Source organism: Mytilus californianus, unplaced genomic scaffold (assembly GCF_021869535.1).
Source record: "Mytilus californianus isolate M0D057914Y unplaced genomic scaffold, xbMytCali1.0.p SCAF_17, whole genome shotgun sequence".
NCBI classification, from domain to species: Eukaryota; Metazoa; Mollusca; class Bivalvia; order Mytilida; family Mytilidae; genus Mytilus; species Mytilus californianus.
The window spans coordinates 11,506,729-11,528,801 of record NW_026262659.1 but is presented as its reverse complement, the minus strand read 5'-3'; the positions used below and the strand labels follow the sequence as shown (position 1 = coordinate 11,528,801).

The 22,073-nt window shown below is 32.3% G+C and overlaps 1 protein-coding gene across 1 annotated transcript in view; it reads right to left on the bottom strand.

The window, feature by feature from the left end:
• The window catches only part of LOC127726469 (phosphoribosylformylglycinamidine synthase-like), a 94,903-nt gene that overhangs the window by 13,420 nt on the left and 59,410 nt on the right, over window positions 1-22,073 (bottom strand). Inside the window, exons 11-12 of the mRNA XM_052233846.1 lie at window positions 2,323-2,546; window positions 579-704 (exon numbers count right to left, since the gene is read on the bottom strand). Coding sequence (XP_052089806.1) covers window positions 579-704; window positions 2,323-2,546 — 350 coding nt within the window. The remainder of the gene's footprint in view (window positions 1-578; window positions 705-2,322; window positions 2,547-22,073) is intronic.

The window sequence follows — 22,073 nt, the reverse complement described above, 5'->3', positions numbered from 1 at the left end:
TTATGAATTGAGCCATGGCTAAGGTTGCAATGGTCTTGGTCATCTTAATAATTCCATTTTAATGTTTTGGAATATCTTTGAATTCAATAGGTGCTGATTGCAGACCTAAAGTAGCTTTTGTTTTAATTTCTAATGGCTTATTAGGCATATAGCTTAAGTATGTATTAATGAATTATTCCCCCTTTATAAATATTGGTGCTTTACATCGTCTAATGGATTATTTACCTTTCTTGGAACAGAACCAAGTGCTAATTTATCATTTCATTTTAAAAAAACCATTTGAAGTCTAGCTTAACAATAGCAAAATATGACATTAAATGTCTCGATTAAATGCAAATTTTATTAATTACCGGCTAGAATCATGAGTGACAGTAACTAGTCCTTTTACCTATAAAAAATATCAAGCAAAAAACCCACATCAATAAATCAATTTTAACCGAGTCTATGGTATTATACTTTTAGTAACACTTCATATCTAACATGTTAAAACGTTGTTCCTGTAAAATAATTTATCAGAACTAAAAATCTGACTGTAACTGACACTATACCAGTAGAACATAACATATGTTTTATTTTACCTTTCTAGGCATAGACCCTAACACATGTTCCAATTCTAGGTCTACAGGATAAGGAAAATTCTTTTTTGTTCTTTTTTTGGCAGGGCTGCCATCTCCTTCTAATTGATGAAAATTTTCCACTTTTATCTACAAATATGAAAGTCATGTTTGGTTTGTATTTTTACTTTAATTTATTATACTTCACGTAAAAAAGCAATATTTTGATTGGCTTATAAGAGGGTGTTAATTTACTCTATTCTATGGTAAATACTCTATTACCCTTCACAGAGACGCTTGATCAAGTGTGCCCTTTATTAAATACGACTCTATCCTATGGCAAATACTCTATTTCCCTTCACAGAGATGCTTGATCAAGTGTGCGCTTTACTAAATACAGATGATTGTTATGTACAAGACGTCATAGTTTATTACTTTGAATTTGAAATTTAATCGAAAGTAATAACAGAACATTCAGTATAATAAATTAAATAACAGATATCTGAGATGGTGACAGAGCAGATTGTTACCTCTCGAAAAGACATTGTCAACCTTGGCTTCGCCTCAGTTGACAATGTTTTCTCGGGGTAACAATCTGCTCTATCACCCTCTCAGCTATGTGTTATTTATATAATGACACATGAGAATATTACAATTCTAGTTGTGAAGTTAATACTAGTTTTTATGGTTCCCATGATAAAAAATTTCATAAAATATTTGTGATAAGTTGATAATAATATCACTGTAAAATAACTTTTTTATTTTTGGGGTATAGAATTATGTGGATTTCACTGTTAACTTACAAAATCAATCCAAAATCTCAAATAAGATTTACGTTGTTCCTACATTTATCTTTAGATGTAAATTGTTTCATCATCATGATCATTATGGATATAATTTAAATTTCAATGCAAAACTTTTTTTTTTAAGTTGATTATACTGACTGCATTTCAGTTTGGGCTACAACTGTTAGCTACAATAGTTTTGTCATTTTGATACTACATCTGATTAAATGTTTTTTTTGTTATTCAACCGAAAAAAAAAAAATCCAAGTTTAAGCTAGAGTTATTTCCCTTTCCATATTGTGATGCACATAATACAAAATACATTATCAGTACTCAACACTTGCATATTCAATGATTCCATGTAATTATGAAGTTAGCTACATTGTTAAGAACTGAAGTTTGGGTTTAATGTATATGGCACAGCAACTCAAAGGGATCAAAAAATCTTTTATTGGTTCAAATTTTTTCAGTTCATCAACACCCTTTGTGAATTTTTGGTTTTTAAGGAGAGACAGTATGTTACTTATCTTCCCTTTATTTCAAGATGTAAAACTTGTAGTGAAAAGATGAGTCAGTGCATAAAACGTTATAGATGTTGGACATTTCAGATGGCTGGATAAACAACAACAATTCTTTAAAAAGAATATAAGGTGTCAATTACCTAAAATTCAGATTGCTCTACAAATTTTGGGTCTAAATTCCTAGTTTTATCATTTCAGAAAATCTGATTGGAGTCGTTAACCAAATTCTAAATCATCTTCTTAACAATATCACCAATGCAACCTGTAGCAATTGATACATTATATTTTTGAGAAAAAAAATTCTAACTCTAAATTTTGCATTGGTTGCATCAGTCTTAATTTTTCCAAGGAGCACTAATTATTTCTACTCACTACATCAACATATTTATTACTACTGTCACTTATTTTGCAAGAAATTTTGACTTAATTATATATTTTGGAATTCAGTACAATATTTCATACCTTGCCATCACCAGTTATTTTGCCCACAAAACATACAGGACATCTCTCCCGTTCACTGATTTTTCTTAATACTTCCTTATCTTCAGGTCTAACAAGGACAGCGTTACTCTCCTGATATTCAGCACCCCATAATTCTAACAAACTTATTGTGGGATCACCTAACTGGAATTGGGAAGCTTTAATAATGGCACCAGCTGGCTCCACAATCTCTTTCAGAACATTACCTGTAAACCACATAAAGTCATTTAAATAATTATAGAAATCACATAAAAATGTTTCCTGAGAAAGATAATAATACACTGCCTGTCAAAATAAATGGATGGGTGACTGTGACTACAATTGGAAATGAAACACATTTACATCAATTTCACCTCTCAAGGTCAAATTATGGTAATAAAATAGAAGAAATTGTCTATTTTGCAGCAGCTAGGGGGGTTGTGCTAAAACACCCACATTCCAACAAGTTAAACGTTTAATTCAACTAAGTATGAATCATTTTTTTAACAAGTCCAACATGTGGTTGTATTTACTTTGTACATATTGTACATAGGTGCAAGTTTTTCTCCTGTTTTCACAAGTACAAGATTAAACACTGAATTATAGAATATGAAATAATTTCACGGCAAATTACACAAGCTAAAAGATAATAGGTCAAACAAGTAAGAAATAACAAATATGATGATTTACTGCAGATTAATAGTTATAAGAAACCCTGCATTATAATAGCAAAACAATGGATATTGGGTACCCATCCATGACACAATATCATTTCATGCACAGAAAAAAAAACCCACAAAAAGCAAAGGAAAAGAGCTTTTATTGCTGTTCTTCATCTGAAAGTCACAGTGAGGCCTTCAAACGGAGCAAAAAAAAAACTCTCACCTCACTGAAAGTTTAAGACGGCCCCTGTACCACCAGTTTGAGCGGAATTCTTTGCAAAATAATTCAGATAGACTTTGCAAGATGCAACAAAAATCAACCGTCAAATCGAAAAAGAACATACTTGAGAGTGGTAAATATTCAAAACAAAATAGTTCCTACGCATAAACCCTTAATCATTTGTAATTAATCATTCAGTTGAAACTTCAGTTTAATATATTTGTCTCAGAACAAAAAAAAAATAATTGACTACAAAGGAATATGTGATTTTAGGTCATTATGGTCATTTGAAAAACACCTGTACCAGTCAAATTACTATTTTATGTTACCAGTTAAATTGGTATATTAGCCTAGAATATAGATATTTAGCATTGAGAATTGAAAGGTCAGTTTACCAAATTCCAACAATAGTAGTAGATAAATTTGGCTTCATGCCATTAACCTGGTCTTTTCCCTTTATCCTCTTTATTTTTTCAGTTTTGCATATAAAGTTCTCTCTGGTCCAATAAAAAGGTTTTTTTTCCTATGAGAAGACACCGTAGGGTTGTCAGGTATCCAATACCCAGCTTTAACACATAGCTGATAGTTATCCTACATAATAACACAAAAGAGGGTCCATCTTATCACCTTTCTAATTTAGAATGAAGTAGTCTTTCAGTTAGAAACTAGAGGCTCTAAAGAGCCTGTGTCGCTCACCTTGGTCTATGTGCATATTAAACAAAGGACATAGATGGATTCATGACAAAATTGTGTTTTGGTGATGGTGATGTGTTTGTAGATCTTACTTTACTGAACATTCTTGATGCTTACAATTATCTCTATCTATAATGAACTTGGCCCAGTAGTTTCAGTGGAAATTATTTTGTAAAAATTTACAAAATTTATGAAAATTGTTAAAAATTGATTATAAAGGGCAATAACTCCTTAAGGGGTCAATTGACCATTTTGGTCACTTGACTTATTTGTAGGTCTTACTTTGCTGTACATTATTGCTGTTTACAGTTTATCTCTATCTATAATAATATTCAAGATAATAACCAAAAGCTGAAAAAATTTCTAAAAATTACCAATTCAGGGACAGCAACCCAACAACGGGTTGCCTGAATGGTCTGAAAATTTAAGGGCGGATAGATCTTGATCTAATGAACAATTTTGTATTTGAAAGATTTGCTCGAAATGCTTTGGGTTTAGATATATGAGCCAAAAACTGCATTTTACCCTATGTACTATTATTAGCCATGTCGGCCATCTTGGTTCGTGGGCGGGGTCATCAGACACAATTTTTAAACTACATACCCTAATGATGATTGTTTACAACTTTGGTTAAATTCATCTTAGTAGTTTCAGAGAAGATTTTTGTAAAAGATAACAAAAATTTACGAAAAATTGTTAAAAATTGACTATAAAAGGGCAATAACTCCTTAAGGGGTCAACTGACCATTTTGGTCATGTTGACTTATTTGTAGAACTTACTTTGCTGAACATTATTGTTGTTTACAGTTTATCTCTATCTATAATATTATTCAAGATAATAACCAAATACGGCAAAATTTCCTTAAAATTACTAATTCAGGGGCAGCAACCTAACAACGGGTTGTCTGATTCACCTTAAAATTTCAGGGCAGATAGATCTTGACCTGATAAACATTTTTACCCCGCGTCAGATTTGCTCTCAAAGCTTTGGTTTCAGAGATATAAGCCAAAATCTACATTTTACCCCTATGTTCTATTTTTAGCCATGGTGGCCATCTTGGTTGGTTGGCCGGGTCACCGGACACATTTTTAAAACTAGATACCCTCATGATGATTGTGGCCAAGTTTGGTTAAATTTGGCCCAGTAGTTTCAGAGAAGATTTTTGTAAAAGTTTACGGACGACGGACAACGGACGCGGGACGACGGACGCCAAGTGATGAGAAAGCTCACTTGGCCCTTTGGGCCAGGTGAGCTAAAAACAAGGCTTCACAAAGAGAAACAGGATTCCAAAATAAAATGGTCCTTTTCAAATATACTTTATAAGTTAAGAAATTTACTTCAGTATAAAATAAGGTGTGGTATGATTTCTATTGAAACAACTATCCACCATAGTCTAAATGACATAGATGTTAGGAACTATAGGTCACTGTACGGCCTTCACCAATGAGCAAAGTCAAAATCATATAGAAAGTTATAAAAAGCTCTAGAATGAGAGAGAAAAAAAAAAAGAAAACCAATGACCTATTTACATACAAAAACAATAAATGAAATATATAATTTTCACCAGGCTTCACAGCTAAATATAGACCCCATTCCAAATGAAAATAAAATTGCTTGTGAGTATTGCATTTTTTTGCAGTGGGCACTAAAAATTAAACATTGCATTGTATTAAGCTTTGGAAGGCAATACTATAAGTTGGAGATATAATTGTAGTCGGTTTAACAACCATAATGGACAAAGGAAATAACTCATATTTTTTTACGAAAGGCGAGAAGAATCATTCATATTTCAAAACTCCACATTCAAACTTCAAAATACAAAATTTAAAATTTTCAAATCCTACATTAAAACATATGATCAGTATCATGTTTTCCAGTGCTAAAGAAAGTCTACAAAGATCACACTTCATTATCCTACTGAGCCTACAAAGATCACACTTTATTATCCTACTGAGCCTACAAAGATCACACTTTATTATCCTACTGAACCTACAAAGATCACACTTTATTATCCTACTGAACCTACAAAGATCACACTTTATTATCCTACTGAACCTACAAAGATCACACTTTATTATCCTACTGAGCCTACAAAGATCACACTTTATTATCCTACTGAGCCTACAAGGATCACACTTTATTATCCTACTGAAAGATATGTTATAAACTAAAGAAAGCCTACAAAGATCACACTTGATTATCCTACTGAAAGATATGTTATAAACTAAAGAAAGCCTACAAAGATCACACTTTATTATCCTACTTAAAGATATGTTATAAACTAAAGAAAGCCTACAAAGATCACACTTTATTATCCTACTGAGCCTACAAAGATCACACTTTATTATCCTACTGAAAGATATGTTATAAACTAAAGAAAGCCTACAAAGACCACACTTTATTATCCTACTTAAAGATATGTTATAAACTAAAGAAAGCCTACAAAGATCACACTTTATTATCCTACTGAGCCTACAAAGATCACACTTTATTATCCTACTGAAAGATATGTTATAAACTAAAGAAAGCCTACAAAGATCACACTTTAATATCCTACTGAAAGATATGTTATAAACTAAAGAAAGCCTACAAAGATCACACTTTATTATCCTACTGAACCTACAAAGATCACACTTTATTATCCTACTGAGCCTACAAAGATCACACTTTATTATCCTACTGAGCCTACAAAGATCACACTTTATTATCCTACTGAACCTACAAAGATCACACTTTATTATCCTACTGAACCTACAAAGATCACACTTTATTATCCTACTGAACCTACAAAGATCACACTTTATTATCCTACTGAGCCTACAAAGATCACACTTTATTATCCTACTGAGCCTACAAAGATCACACTTTATTATCCTACTGAAAGATATGTTATAAACTAAAGAAAGCCTACAAAGATCACACTTGATTATCCTACTGAAAGATATGTTATAAACTAAAGAAAGCCTACAAAGATCACACTTTATTATCCTACTTAAAGATATGTTATAAACTAAAGAAAGCCTACAAAGATCACACTTTATTATCCTACTGAGCCTACAAAGATCACACTTTATTATCCTACTGAAAGATATGTTATAAACTAAAGAAAGCCTACAAAGACCACACTTTATTATCCTACTTAAAGATATGTTATAAACTAAAGAAAGCCTACAAAGATCACACTTTATTATCCTACTGAGCCTACAAAGATCACACTTTATTATCCTACTGAAAGATATGTTATAAACTAAAGAAAGCCTACAAAGATCACACTTTAATATCCTACTGAAAGATATGTTATAAACTAAAGAAAGCCTACAAAGATCACACTTTATTATCCTACTGAACCTACAAAGATCACACTTTATTATCCTACTGAACCTACAAAGATCACACTTTATTATCCTACTGAGCCTACAAAGATCACACTTTATTATCCTACTGAGCCTACAAAGATCACACTTTATTATCCTACTGAAAGATATGTTATAAACTAAAGAAAGCCTACAAAGATCACACTTGATTATCCTACTGAAAGATATGTTATAAACTAAAGAAAGCCTACAAAGATCACACTTTATTATCCTACTTAAAGATATGTTATAAACTAAAGAAAGCCTACAAAGATCACACTTTATTATCCTACTGAGCCTACAAAGATCACACTTTATTATCCTACTGAAAGATATGTTATAAACTAAAGAAAGCCTACAAAGACCACACTTTATTATCCTACTTAAAGATATGTTATAAACTAAAGAAAGCCTACAAAGATCACACTTTATTATCCTACTGAGCCTACAAAGATCACACTTTATTATCCTACTGAAAGATATGTTATAAACTAAAGAAAGCCTACAAAGATCACACTTTAATATCCTACTGAAAGATATGTTATAAACTAAAGAAAGCCTACAAAGATCACACTTTATTATCCTACTGAGCCTACAAAGATCACACTTTATTATCCTACTGAAAGATATGTTATAAACTAAAGAAAGCCTACAAATCACACTTTATTATCCTACTGAGCCTACAAAGATCACACTTTATTATCCTACTGAGCCTACAAAGATCACACTTTATTATCCTACTGAAAGATATGTTATAAACTAAAGAAAGCCTACAAAGATCACACTTTATTATCCTACTGAAAGATATGTTATAAACTAAAGAAAGCCTACAAAGATCACACTTTATTATCCTACTTAAAGATATGTTATAAACTAAAGAAAGCCTACAAAGATCACACTTTATTATCCTACTGAAAGATATGTTATAAACTAAAGAAAGCCTACAAAGATCACACTTTATTATCCTACTGAAAGATATGTTATAAACTAAAGAAAGCCTACAAAGATCACACTTTATTATCCTACTGAAAGATATGTTATAAACTAAAGAAAGCCTACAAAGATCACACTTTATTATCCTACTGAGCCTACAAAGATCACACTTTATTATCCTACTGAAAGATATGTTATAAACTAAAGAAAGCCTACAAAGATCACACTTTATTATCCTACTTAAAGATATGTTATAAACTAAAGAAAGCCTACAAAGATCACACTTTATTATCCTACTGAGCCTACAAAGATCACACTTTATTATCCTATTGAAAGATATGTTATAAACTAAAGAAAGCCTACAAAGATCACACTTTATTATCCTACTTAAAGATATGTTATAAACTAAAGAAAGCCTACATAGATCACACTTTATTATCCTACTGAGCCTACAAAGATCACACTTTATTATCCTACTGAAAGATATGTTATAAACTAAAGAAAGCCTACAAAGATCACACTTTATTATCCTACTGAGCCTACAAAGATCACACTTTATTATCCTACTGAGCCTACAAAGATCACACTTTATTATCCTACTGAGCCTACAAAGATCACACTTTATTATCCTACTGAAAGATATGTTATAAACTAAAGAAAGCCTACAAAGATCACACTTTATTATCCTACTGAAAGATATGTTATAAACTAAAGAAAGCCTACAAAGATCACACTTTATTATCCTACTGAAAGATATGTTATAAACTAAAGAAAGCCTACAAAGATAACACTTTATTATCCTACTGAAAGATATGTTATAAACTAAAGAAAGCCTACAAAGATCACACTTTATTATCCTACTGAAAGATATGTTATAAACTAAAGAAAGCCTACAAAGATCACACTTTATTATCCTACTGAGCCTACAAAGATCACACTTTATTATCCTACTGAGCCTACAAAGATCACACTTTATTATCCTACTGAGCCTACAAAGATCACACTTTATTATCCTACTTAAAGATATGTTATAAACTAAAGAAAGCCTACAAAGATCACACTTTATTATCCTACTGAAAGATATGTTATAAACTAAAGAAAGCCTACAAAGATCACACTTTAATATCCTACTGAAAGATATGTTATAAACTAAAGAAAGCCTACAAAGATCACACTTTAATATCCTACTGAAAGATATGTTATAAACTAAAGAAAGCCTACAAAGATCACACTTTATTATCCTACTGAAAGATATGTTATAAACTTTGTCAAGAACACAGACCCCTTTAAAACGAGGTGAAGGGTTGTTAAAACTTTCATAAGGAACTGCAACTTGAATTACTTCGCCATTCAAAACCCTTGATTAAACAGCGTACTTACAAGCAGCAACCCTTTATCAACAAAATGGGAAACAGGAATAGGCAACGCAAGACCTGGAATATAGTATAGTAATGAATATATACTCAAAAAGCTGGCACTGCTGGAATGCCACTTCACTGAAATGGAGAGTTCACAATGGGAAAATTGAAATCACTGCTTTTTATACATAGCAGGTCATTATCCTATACAAGGCTTTAGTTGTCAACAGACCCTCGTCAATCTCTGAATTTAATACAGACTTAACGGTACCTGTGGTATCGTAATTACACATTCATCAAGATAGATTTGAATAACCCAAGTCAACAAATGTTGAGTTATTCATCTAAGTAGCGAATCAAGTGTGAAGTTAAGACTATTCCCAGTTATTTTCATTTTACTAGATGTGCTCTTGTATGAAGTCTGCCTTATAACAATGTAGGAGCTTCTCTTATTTCACAATCCAAGGGTTGACTGGTGTATAAAAATATGGTCATCTTTTGGTAATCTACCAACCAGTAATAAAACATTTCTCAAATGGCATGCTTTTGGCTATGCAGGATATATAAATGTGCAGTCATGCCAGGTCTGAATGGGGCTCTTTAATCCTGTGCCTCATGTAGAGAAAATCCCATTCCCTCTGCACCTAAAACTAGAGGCTCTAAAGAGCCTGTGTCGCTCACCTTGATCTCTGTGCATATCGAACAAAGGACACTCTCTAACATTGTAGAGGAGAAAAGACTTCATGACAAAAATCTCTTTTTTGTTGATCTTGTATTACTGATCTTTTAGTCTGTTTAGTTTCTGTCTACCTTCTTTAGTTTTTGCTCAAAACACAAAAGATGGTAAAAAAAATCCTCATTTGAGGGCAATCACTCCTATGAACAGTGACAGTTTACTAACTATATCGGCCAAATTTGACTTTTTAATAGATCATGCCTTGCTGATCATTTTTGTGATTTAAAGTGTTTATTTATCTATTATAATTTAAATCATATAAGGCATAAGGGGAAAAAAATGTTTCTCTCTAAATATCATAGTTTTCATGATAAGCAAAAATGAAAAAAATGGTAAAATTTGTCATTTATGGGCAATAACTCCTGTAAGAATTTGTCTAACAGTTTTGACATATATGGACAATTGGTAGAGCTCATTATTCTGAACATTTTTGCTCCTTTAAGATTTTCTCTATCTATAACGGTCCAAAAAATAATAAGACAAAACTTGCATTTTACCCCTATATTCTATTTTTAGCCATGTAGGCCATGTTGGTTGGTAGGCAGGGTCATCAGACACATTTTTTAAACTAAATACCCTAATGATGATTGTGGCCAAGTTTGGTTAAATTTGTCTCAGTTGTTTTAGAGGGGAAGATTTTTGTAAAAGATAACAAAAATTTACAAAAAATTGTTAAAAATTGACTATAAAGGGCAATAACTCCTTAAGGGGTCAATTGACCATTTTGGTCATGTTTGACTAATTTATAGATCTTACTTTGCTGAACATTATTGCTGTTTACAGTTTATCTCTATCTATAATAATATTCAAGATAATAACAAAAAACTGCAAAATTTCCTTAAATTACCAATTCAGGGGTAGCAACCCACTAACGGATTGTCTGATTTGTCTGAAAATTTCAGGTCTGATAGATCTTAACCTGATGAACATTTTTACCTCTTGTCAAATTTGCACTAAATGCTTTAGTTTAAGAGATATAAGCCAAAATCTGCATTTGACTCCTATGTTCGATTTTTAGCCATGTCGGCCATGTTGGTTGGCAGGCGGGGTCATCGGACACATTTTTTAAACTAGATACCCTAAGGAAGATTGTGGCCAAGTTTGATTAAATTTGTCTCAGTAGTTTTTGAGGAGAAGATTTTTGTAAAAGATTACAAAAATTCACAATAAATTGTTAAAAAATTACTATAAAGGGCAATAACTCCTTAAGGGGTCAATTGACCATTTTGGTCATGTTGACTTATTTGTAGATCTTACTTAGCTGTACATTATTGCTGTTTACAGTTTATCTCTATTTATAATAATATTGAAGATAATAACCAAAACCTGCAAAATTTTCTTTAAATTACCAATTCATGGACAGCAACCCAACAATGGGTTGTCTGATTTGTGTGAAAATTTCAGGGCAGATAGATCTTGACCTGATGAACAATTTTACCCCATGTCAGATTTGCTCTTAATGCTTTGGTTTCAGAGATATAAGCCAAAATTTACATTTTACCCCTATGTTCTATTTTTAGCCATGGCCGCCATTTTGGTTGGCGGGCCGGGTCATCTGACAATTTTTTAAACTAAATACCCCAATGATGATTGCGGCCAAGTTTGGTTAAATTTGGTCCAGTAGTTTCAGAGGAGAAGATTTTTGTAAAAGTTAACGCCGACGGACGACGCCGACGGACGCCAAGTGATGAGAAAAGTTCACTTGGCCTTTTAGGCCAGGTGAGCTAAAAACCCTTGCAGTCATGTTTGTGGGGTCCCTAGGTGGCCTGTTGACAGGCCAAATTTCTGTCCCAATCCAGTATATCTTTATTTCCAGTAGATTTCCAAATTTTCTGCCCTTCATCCCAGTTGACCCCTATTATAGGACCTACCTTGTATCATTGTTAATATTTTCTTATCATGAATATGCAGGTATTCCAATGATTGATTGATTGATTTTTGGTGTTTTCACGCCACTTGTAAGCACCGCGTTTAGGCTATTTCGTAGCGGCCAGTTTTTATTGGTGGAGGAAGCCGGAGTGCCCGGAGAAAACCACAGACCTTCGATAGGAAAACTGACAATCCTAGTCAATTAAGATTGGAGTCGAGTGTACCCGCACGAGCGGGGTTCGAACTCACAACCTCAGTGTTGACTGGCTAGTGATTACAGTAGTAACTACTTAGACCACTCGGCCACCGAGGCCCCTGGTATTCCAATGAAAGATTCCAGTTATCAAAATAGGGATATACTGCAGATATATTTTGTTTATCCTTTTCAAATTTTGAATCGTTATTATATTGATTCGATTTTAACTTTTGTTGTTTAAGAGTCACAGTCTGATTGACACTATTGTCATTTTCTTATGTAAATCAATTAATACATTCATAAAGTTAAATATCTTTAAAAGATAAAAAAAAAAAATACAATATAAAGTCATGGGATAGAAATGTCTAAACAAAGCACAAAATTCATATAAAGTAATTTCATAATCTTGTCATTGATAAAAGTGTCACAAATACATTCTGTTCTCAAATAAGACTGTAAATACACATGTTCTACCATTAAATTAGGCATTCCAAGTCACTCTGTTTGATCTCAATTTTCTTGAGAATGCAGATCAGTGGCCAATAATTAGTCGTCAATAAGATGGCTAGTGAGGAGCATCAATATGATATACTAGAAATCTGATCATAAATATAGGATGTACTTTAAAAATTGATAAAAAAAAACACTTACATTAACAATAATAAGATGTAATTAAGTTTGTATTTTCTCCTAGGCCAAATAGGGTATTTCCATTTTATTTTTTGCAACATGATTTTGAGTCGTGCGGTCAGTCTTGCCTTGGTTAGAGTTGTCCAGAGGCCGAGTTTAACCGTATTTTTAATGATTGGATTATTTCCCTTGGTTGGAAAATAATTGTGGCAATGTGATTATTTCATCACACGAGTCGCAAGTTTCTTAAAACGGCTGTCATATTCATGATTGTGAGTTGCCAATAAAATAAATCCATTGCCTGATACATCTAAATGTTCACAATCATGAATATGACAGCCGTCAAACTTTTGACACAAGTTCAGTTAATTTTACACTTTACGACGGGAATAAAATCAATAAGGGTCGCCGCTCAAAAGTAGGGTCGGTCGGATAAATATGTATACAAAGATATCTGAATAACCAAGTGCATTTCAAAATACTTATTCATGTATTTTATCTACAATAGATTACCTATATGAAGGTTAGGTTGAACACATGAAAAGTGGTAAATTGTAACAGGTTTTTAAACATTGACCCAGATTACCGCAATCATTGCTGATGCTGCAAATTTTATCGCTAATGGTTAAAGTGTTAAAGGTGAATGTCATTATAATAAATGTTGTAGAATCTGTTTACGCATAAAACTGATAAAATGAAAAATGTGTTAAATGTTTAATAAAAATAACTAAAACAGCTTGTGATATATTTTTAAGACAAATGTATTTGAGGATTTTTTTCTAAAGTAATTAAATTTTAAGAAAACATACTGCTATCTTTGAGGTCCTTTCTCGTAATTCCTAAATTTGACAAGATCTCCAATACAATAGGCGTGGGTCACTAATGTTCTTTGTACCCTATAGTCTACATAATGTTTCTTAAGGCCACAAGTATACACAAAAAATTGCCAAATAAATTTCCTCATGCTTTCTGAGAATGTGTTTTTTTTAATATACCCACTTAGTCTCATAAATTGGTAGTATGAGGTAACTAAAAAACTGACATATCAGCAAGGGCAGCTTGTAAATTTTTATGTGAGGCTAAGAAACTGATGCATACAAAGTGAATGTTTATAGGTTGTTAATTTTCATAAATTTTGACACCAGCAATTAATTAAGGAGGTGTTCTGGATTAATATATATTTAGTTAAAATCCAAGCACTTTGTATATTGGTGGGCAACTGATAATTTTGACACAGAAAAGAATTTCTTAATAGCAGATGATACATTTTTCATTTAAATCCTTGCAAGAAATATGAATCTTAGAATTTTTTAACAAAAACTATTTTAACACAATTTTGAAATGAGGAAACAATTTGTAATGCATATTATGCCTAAATGATATATAAATTTTTTTTGACATCCTATCACAAGACGATGTTTCTCAAAATTTGTGATTTTTTTAACAAATGTAAGTTTTTATCATTTTTTTTTAACTAGTCAATCACTTTGAAATAACTATATATCAGTTTTTGTGATATTCCTTTTACAAGAAGACATTCTCAAAATTTGGGATTTTCGAACAAAAGCAAATTTTTTTCAAAAGTATTGAGCCTGCTGACTGCACCAAAATATAATATGCACAACTGTGCGAAATTTCATTGGCCAGTCCTAACTATACTTTTGGAGTTTTAGCGTTTAGCGTTTACAAAAATTGTTGACCGACAGATGGACAGACACAGACATATGGACAAAAATAAGCCCAGTAATTCTATGTCCCTTGCAACACATCCCACTGGGGAAGATAAGCACTAAATTTCTTCGATATGTATTTGTTCAGTGGCCATTTTAGCCTTTTTACAATTTATTTTATGAAAATATGTCCAACTACTTGTAAATAATCTTTCAACTTGCTTTATATCGACATTTATACATGTTTATATATGTTTTGGAGTTTAGTGTGAAGTTCATTTTCACTGAACTAGTACACAATTTTATTAAGGGGCCAGCTGAGGACCACCTCCGGGTGCAGGATTTTCTCGCTGCATTGACCCATTGGTGGCCTTCGGCTGTTGTCTGCTCTTTGGTCAGGTTGTTGTCTCTTTGACATATTCCCCATTTCCATTCTCAATTTTATTCACCATTTCTGAAGTAGTTTTAAAAATCTGCTGTGATGGCATAGGAATAGAAAACCAGTGTCCCAAATATTGTTATAAATATAAATAAACAGCTGCGCCATGAGCGCATGATACGCCCGTCGCTTTTTTAAAGAATAAAGTTCAATAACTTCTCAATGTAATTTCAGAAATTTATGAAAAACTAAAGGGATGTTAGCTTAATAGATATAAACCAGTCAACAAAGTTTCATGAAAACTGCTCAAAGCACTTTAAAGATATTGTCCGAAAACTGGAAAATCACCCCCATTTTAGGAATAAAATCCCATAACTCAGAAATGTATAATCTAAAATTTATAAAAATCGAAAGGGAGCTTATGTCAATAGATATAACCAATTCATCAAACTTTCATGAAAATTGCTGAAAGCATTTTTGAGTTGTTGTCCGAAAACTGGAAAATCCCCCTTTTTTTAATGAATAAAACCCTTTAACTGGGAAACATAAAATATAAAATTAATAAAAATCCCAAGGGAGCTCATGTTTATAGATATAAACAATTCACCAAAGTTTCTTGCAAATTGGTGAAAGTGTTTTTGAGTTATTATCGGAAAACTGGAAAATCCCCCTTTTTTTAATGAATAAAACCCCATAACTCGGAAACTTAAAATGTAAAATTTATAAAAAACGAAAGGGAGCTCACGTCAATAGATATAAACAATTCACCACAGTTTCATGCAGATTGGTTAAAGCTTTTGTGAATTATTGTCCGAAATGTTGACGACGGACGGACGGACAGATGGACGGACGGATGGACAGACAACGGTATACCATAATACGTCCTGTAAACAGGCGTATAAAAACTTGTCATATGTGGGGATTCTTGAGAAAAAACGAGATACAAATGTATTTCCAAAATCGTAATTGTTTTTCTGAGCGCATGTCAAATGAAATTATGACAAAAAAAATGTGTACAGAAATTTGAACCAGGCAACAAATTGGACCAAAAATCACAATTCAGTAAGGAAATTGTAGTACAATAAAATTTCTATCTATGAAAAACCTGAAGTTTTAGAAACAGAATAAAAAGCTGCAACAATTTTTTAAAATTGTATCTCAATTGTACATGTTGCAAAACAAAATGTGTTAATACTAAGAAGTGGTCCTATTTTCCATTATCAAGGTTCTTCATAATGAGCTAAATAAGAAAAGAAAATATCTCCCTTTTAATTCAAGCAATAAATAAATAAATATATATAGCAACCAATCCTTGAAAATCATACAGTGATAATGCTCAGAAGTGGTCAAATTTATAACCTAACATAATAAAAGTAAACTATTTTCTTTGTCAACAAAACTGTCCATATAGACTTGAAATGCAGCTTGTTTTCCTTTTCCTGTTCTGAACCTACAGCAAGATATAAAAAAATTCTTCTTTGCAAAATAACCAAGGTTAATATTGTGACTTTCTGGCATTTTGATACTTATCATATTTATTAAATAATAATAAAAAAAGTGTTAAAAATAACACGTTACTTAAATTTTTCACTGCTAGACTGTCTATGAAGGTCTATCTAGACCAATGAAATATAAAAATATAATACAAAATCTATTTATCTTCACACCTCTTAGAATGGAGAACCCAAATAACACGACATAATTCTCCAAGATGTTTTGATAAAAGATATTCCTAAATAATATTCAAACAATAAATATAAATTCATTAGCAACTTATCAATCAGAACAACACAGCAATAATACTCAAAAGAGGACATATTTTCTCAATAAATAAACTTGTTTTTCTCTGTCAACAAGGCTGTCTGAGATGACTTGAAACAACACTTTGTTTTTTTCAATAAAATTGAGAATGGAAATGGGGAATGTGTCAAAGAGACAACAACCCGACCATAGAACAGACAACAGCAGAATGTCACCAACAGGTCTTCAATGCAGCGAGAAATTCCCGCACCTGGAGGTGTCCTTCAGCTGGCCCCTAAACAAATATATACACTAGTTGAGTGATAATGAACGCCATACTAAACTCCAAATTGTACACAAGAAACTAAAATTAAAAATAATACAAGACTAACAAAGGCTAGAGGCTCCTGACTTGGGACAGGCGCAAAAATGCAATGCCAGGTTTTCACCTGAGTTCCAATTACCATACTCCTTTAAAAACTGACAAAGGGAAAGGAGATTTTATACAAAACTTACAGCAGCTTGACACTGCTATATTGAATAAATTGTGTGCAGGCAAGTTGTTTCTGTATAATAATATCATTTAAGTACGATGTCCAAATACTAGAATACCTTTCATAACTCATCAAATCTACATCTGTGGATTACCCTGCCCCCTCTAAAATAAATATGATTCATATTCCTCAGATAACAGATAAATTCATTCTAACATTTAAGAAAGTCTAATAAAATCCTTCAATGGTAAAAGGGAAATCTGATGTAGTATTTTTTAGATTTATGGGATGAAACCTCTGATGATCAAGAAGACTAGGAAAACAAGGTCCTACAAAATGGAGAAATGTTCAGACTGGTTATTATAGAACTGTAACTTTGGAAAAAACAGACCAGTTCCTTGAGGAGAATGTAAATAGAAATACTAACTATAAAACAAAATCAGACATGAAAATTTTCACAGATTGGTTGATCACAAATAAGGAACTCAGAGAAGAAAAGGATATTTCACATCTAGAACTAGATTCTCAAATGGCAAGATTCTATCAGAGTAAATATTTCACAAATTTTCAGATGTACTTAAATGGTACATATGCAATTATAATAAATAACTCAAGAAAGATTCCAAAGAAATAGAATATGTGGAATTCACAGGTATTTATATAACTTAAACTAGATGTGTCAGAATGACATGAATGGCCCTGCTCGCAAAAAAAGCTTGAAGCCATTTTTAGGAGTGGAAATTTGATAAGAAAGGTTGATAATTTCCCCAAAATCAACATGGTTAGAAAAAATGCACACTCTATGGAGATTAACCTAATATTTTCAAAGTCCAAAGCCCATAATTTCAGCAAAAATCTGTGACGCAGAATAAAATGTAAACTCCATCAGCATATTAGACTCCCATACTAAAAATCAGCTCAATATGTGAAGACATTTAGAAAATTAAAGAAGAATGCCCCTGCTCAAGCTTTGCGATTTTCCAAGTTAAAAGGGACATAACTCAAATACAGTAAATGAATCACAACCCAAAATCAAACTATGTCTGTGTGTTGCAGTTCTTGGCAAATTTGTGTATGAGTTTCATAAAATTTGCATGGGGCAAACTTAAGTTAAGAGTGCGAAAACGAAAATGGGACAGCTGGACAGAAAGATGGATGGACGGTCAAGGTCACTTAATGTCTTGTTTACTGCTGGGGCATAAAAAGTCCAAAGTCCAAAGCTAGTTCTTTTGGCAGAAATCAACATAGAGGAACTAAACATAAACTTGATCTGTAACTCATCATAGTAGACTAACATACATGTACTTAAAATCAGCTGAATATGTGAAGGCATTTTGAAAAAAATTCTCTATAACTGTTATTTTCGTGTTATTTAAGTCCAAAGCCCTCTTTTTCTGCAAAAATCAGTAGAGTGGAACCAAAGGTAAACTTGATGTGTAACTCATCATAGTAGACTATTGTATCTAAAGTCAGCTCAAAATTATACAGACTTTTTGTATCATTCCACAACAAAATTATACAGACTTTTTTTCTAAACGCCTTCACATTTTGAGCTGACTTTATCATAGAATAACATACAAGGGTTATTATACATATAAAACTACATAGCCCTAAACACTAAGTGGAGAGGCAACAAAAATTATAGTCCCAGAATAGTAAATATATAAACAGTTTTGATAAATTATTTTGTTTTAGTAAATAATTAATAACAGGCTTAGACAGTGTATTAATGACAAAGAGAAAACCGTCTATGCACAACACTTTTTTATATCTAAATCATACATTATACTAGAAAGGTGTATGTATATCAATGATATTTCATATTGACTCTTTTTTTTCTTTTAACTACTGTCAATATTCAAGTTAACGTTATTTTTTATTTTATAGAGAGAAGTCAAAAAATCAGCAGCGGAGTCAAACATGGGGGTCATATATGAAGTTATGCTTGTTGTTCAGTGTGAGCAAAAGCTCCGTGTTGAAGGCCGTACTTTGAACTATAATTGTTTACTTTTACAAATTGTGACTTGGATGGAGAGTTGTCTCATTGGCACTCATACCACATCCTCTTGTATCTATTAACAGAGCCAAATAACATTTACTGTCCAGTGCAAATGTTTACAACTAAGTGATCACATGCCAGAAGATTTGAGGAACGATCCAAAGTCAAGGTTTTATATACACCTTCTTACAAACTCTTAAACTTGTCTTCCCACAATCCTCTTGGGAGAAATACAATAGGTGGCAATATGATGAAGACAATAGCAAGTGAAAGAGATTTAGAAGGCGTAAAGGTTAATTATTCCACTAAAAAGCGTTTGCTACTACATTATTACACTCAAATATGAGAAATACTGAGGTAACACAACTTGGTGGTTGGAAAAACATTCAAACTTTGATGGATTACTCTGTTTTGTCTAACAAGCAGCAGAAGGAAGCCTCCCATATCATTTCAAATGCATTATTGCCTAATGAAACATTCCGTGATAAGGACAGCAATGACTGTCAATATAGACACTACCATGTTCACTCGAGTCTGATGGTGTCTTCTGAACCAATGGCTCTTGCACCAAGGAATGACACAACCTCTTTTCACTCATTTGTTGAGGCACTATTAGGGGTTGAGCCACTATTAGGGGTTGAGGCACTATTAGGGGTCGTGTTATAAATATTAACATTTATAGTGGAAAGCAAAATCATTTTCAAAAATCTGACAGCTGTTTTATGAACAAGTTCAATGTTAAAGCTGTTGATATTTTTCATATGTAACAATAAATGTTTTCTTTGTTGATACTTTGTTTTCACCAAAGAAGATTGTGTTACACATTATATTTGCACACAAAAACTTAAACCATAATAGTACTCATGTTCTAGTTATTTGTCCAGATGGAAATTCTACAACATTAGTTAGTATCGGAAAAAAAACTACTGTTGATTCATTATTTTTCGTTGAATACCAATTTTCTTGGATTTCGTGGGTACAGGTGAACCATGAATTTAAATGTTCAATGAATTACTGTAAATTCAGAAATTATTGCGTGCATTTATTATTGCGATTTTTCAAGAATGGACAAAAATGCGAGATTAATTATTGCGATATCATGAAAATCTGCATACAGATATATGTAACAGATATCAGAATGCGAGTTCTTATTATTGCGATAGTTACCCAGTCGCATTATTGGAACCCACAAAAATAAATGAATCCACAGTAACCTAAAACATCAGTGAAATAGAAATTGAAGTCCTGTATCATGTCCTCGAATAATCTTATTGGGTCAAGATTAGCTATTGGTTGAAATTTAAAGTTAGTTGTCATAAAGTGTGTGTTTTCATATTGATCCTGTACTAGTCTTCTTACAGACATATTTGTTATCAGCCAGCTTTTGGTGTTCATTTTATGTCATTACTTTATGAAGGTGTCATTACATGTGTGTTCTTATATTTATCCGTTATTATGTCCCTGTACCCTTGTATTGGGTCTGGATCAGTTGTATTGGCACAAAGCTACAACTCAAGCCAATACAGCTAACCTCGACCCAATGGCACTGTACTTTGACTTTATATCAGACCAATTGGAAAACACCCATTAAATAACACTATAACACTAACTGAGAAAGGTTTATATTATTTTCTTTATTTAGCACATTTAAAATCAGAAATGTTAAATTTTACAGTGTCTTCCATTTCCCATGGTCAGACTGTTTATTGCCATTTTCTTAAATTTTGCTTTGACCTTTCTGTGTGTTAATTATTTATCGTCTAAAGATTCTAAACTGAGAACAGATTTTCTCAATTAAAAACAAGATGACATTATAAGCCAAGGTCATAACTCATGACGTTGTCTAGGAAAATAGCGATAAACAGATTATCTATGGTATTTCAACTCCAGGAAACATTCGGTACATCATACCTCAGGCCTTTTGCCCTTTGATGAGATTGTAAATGAGAATTTCCTCTTTTTTTCAGAACCAAAGATAGCTCCATGCTGAAGACCGTACTTTGATCTATAAAGGTTTACTTTTATAAATTTTGACTTGGATGGAGAGTTGTCTCATTGGCACTCATACCACATCTTCTTATATCTATAGGCTATAAATATAAGTCTGGTTAACCATACAAAAATAAATGTTAAGAAATAAACTAATCCTCCCCTCAAAGAAAGTGAAACATTTAAAATCTAATCTCATCAAACCTGATGTTGGAAAATCAAAAGCCTCAATAGATTTTTTAATCATATTTCATTATAATTTATAAATTTAAAGGCCTCGAAAACTACACATGATGGCAAACAATCCTACAAGGTATGAGAACTTTCTGTTTAACAGACTGAGAGGCATTGTGTCTACAAGGTGTCATTGTTATTATACTGAAACAAATTGTGTAAGTCCTATTACTCAAGTAAAAATTGTTTAATCTAACTGACAATATAGCATGGTACATGAGAATATGATGACAAAATCCTACCAAGTATGGACGCTTTATGTTAAATAGTCACTGAACATAACCATTCCCCCAGCTGTGAGATCTGCAGGGGAGAAAAAAAATTGTTAAGACTACCATCCATAACAGTTTATCTAAATTCATGAGACAAAGTTGTCAAGTCACAACTGGATATTTGAAAATTTTCAGCTGGAGTTTGGGCCTCATAACTTGAGATTTTTTATCAAAGTCGGACTACCACTCTCCCGTCAAAGAAAGCAAGTTTGCTGTGCTGTAGGAAAATGTCCCCCAGAGGGATAAATGAGGAATTAAATTGAAAGACACAATATGTCAATGTGGTTCAATAGTCAAATTATGCTTATAGTCCTTAAATATGTTCA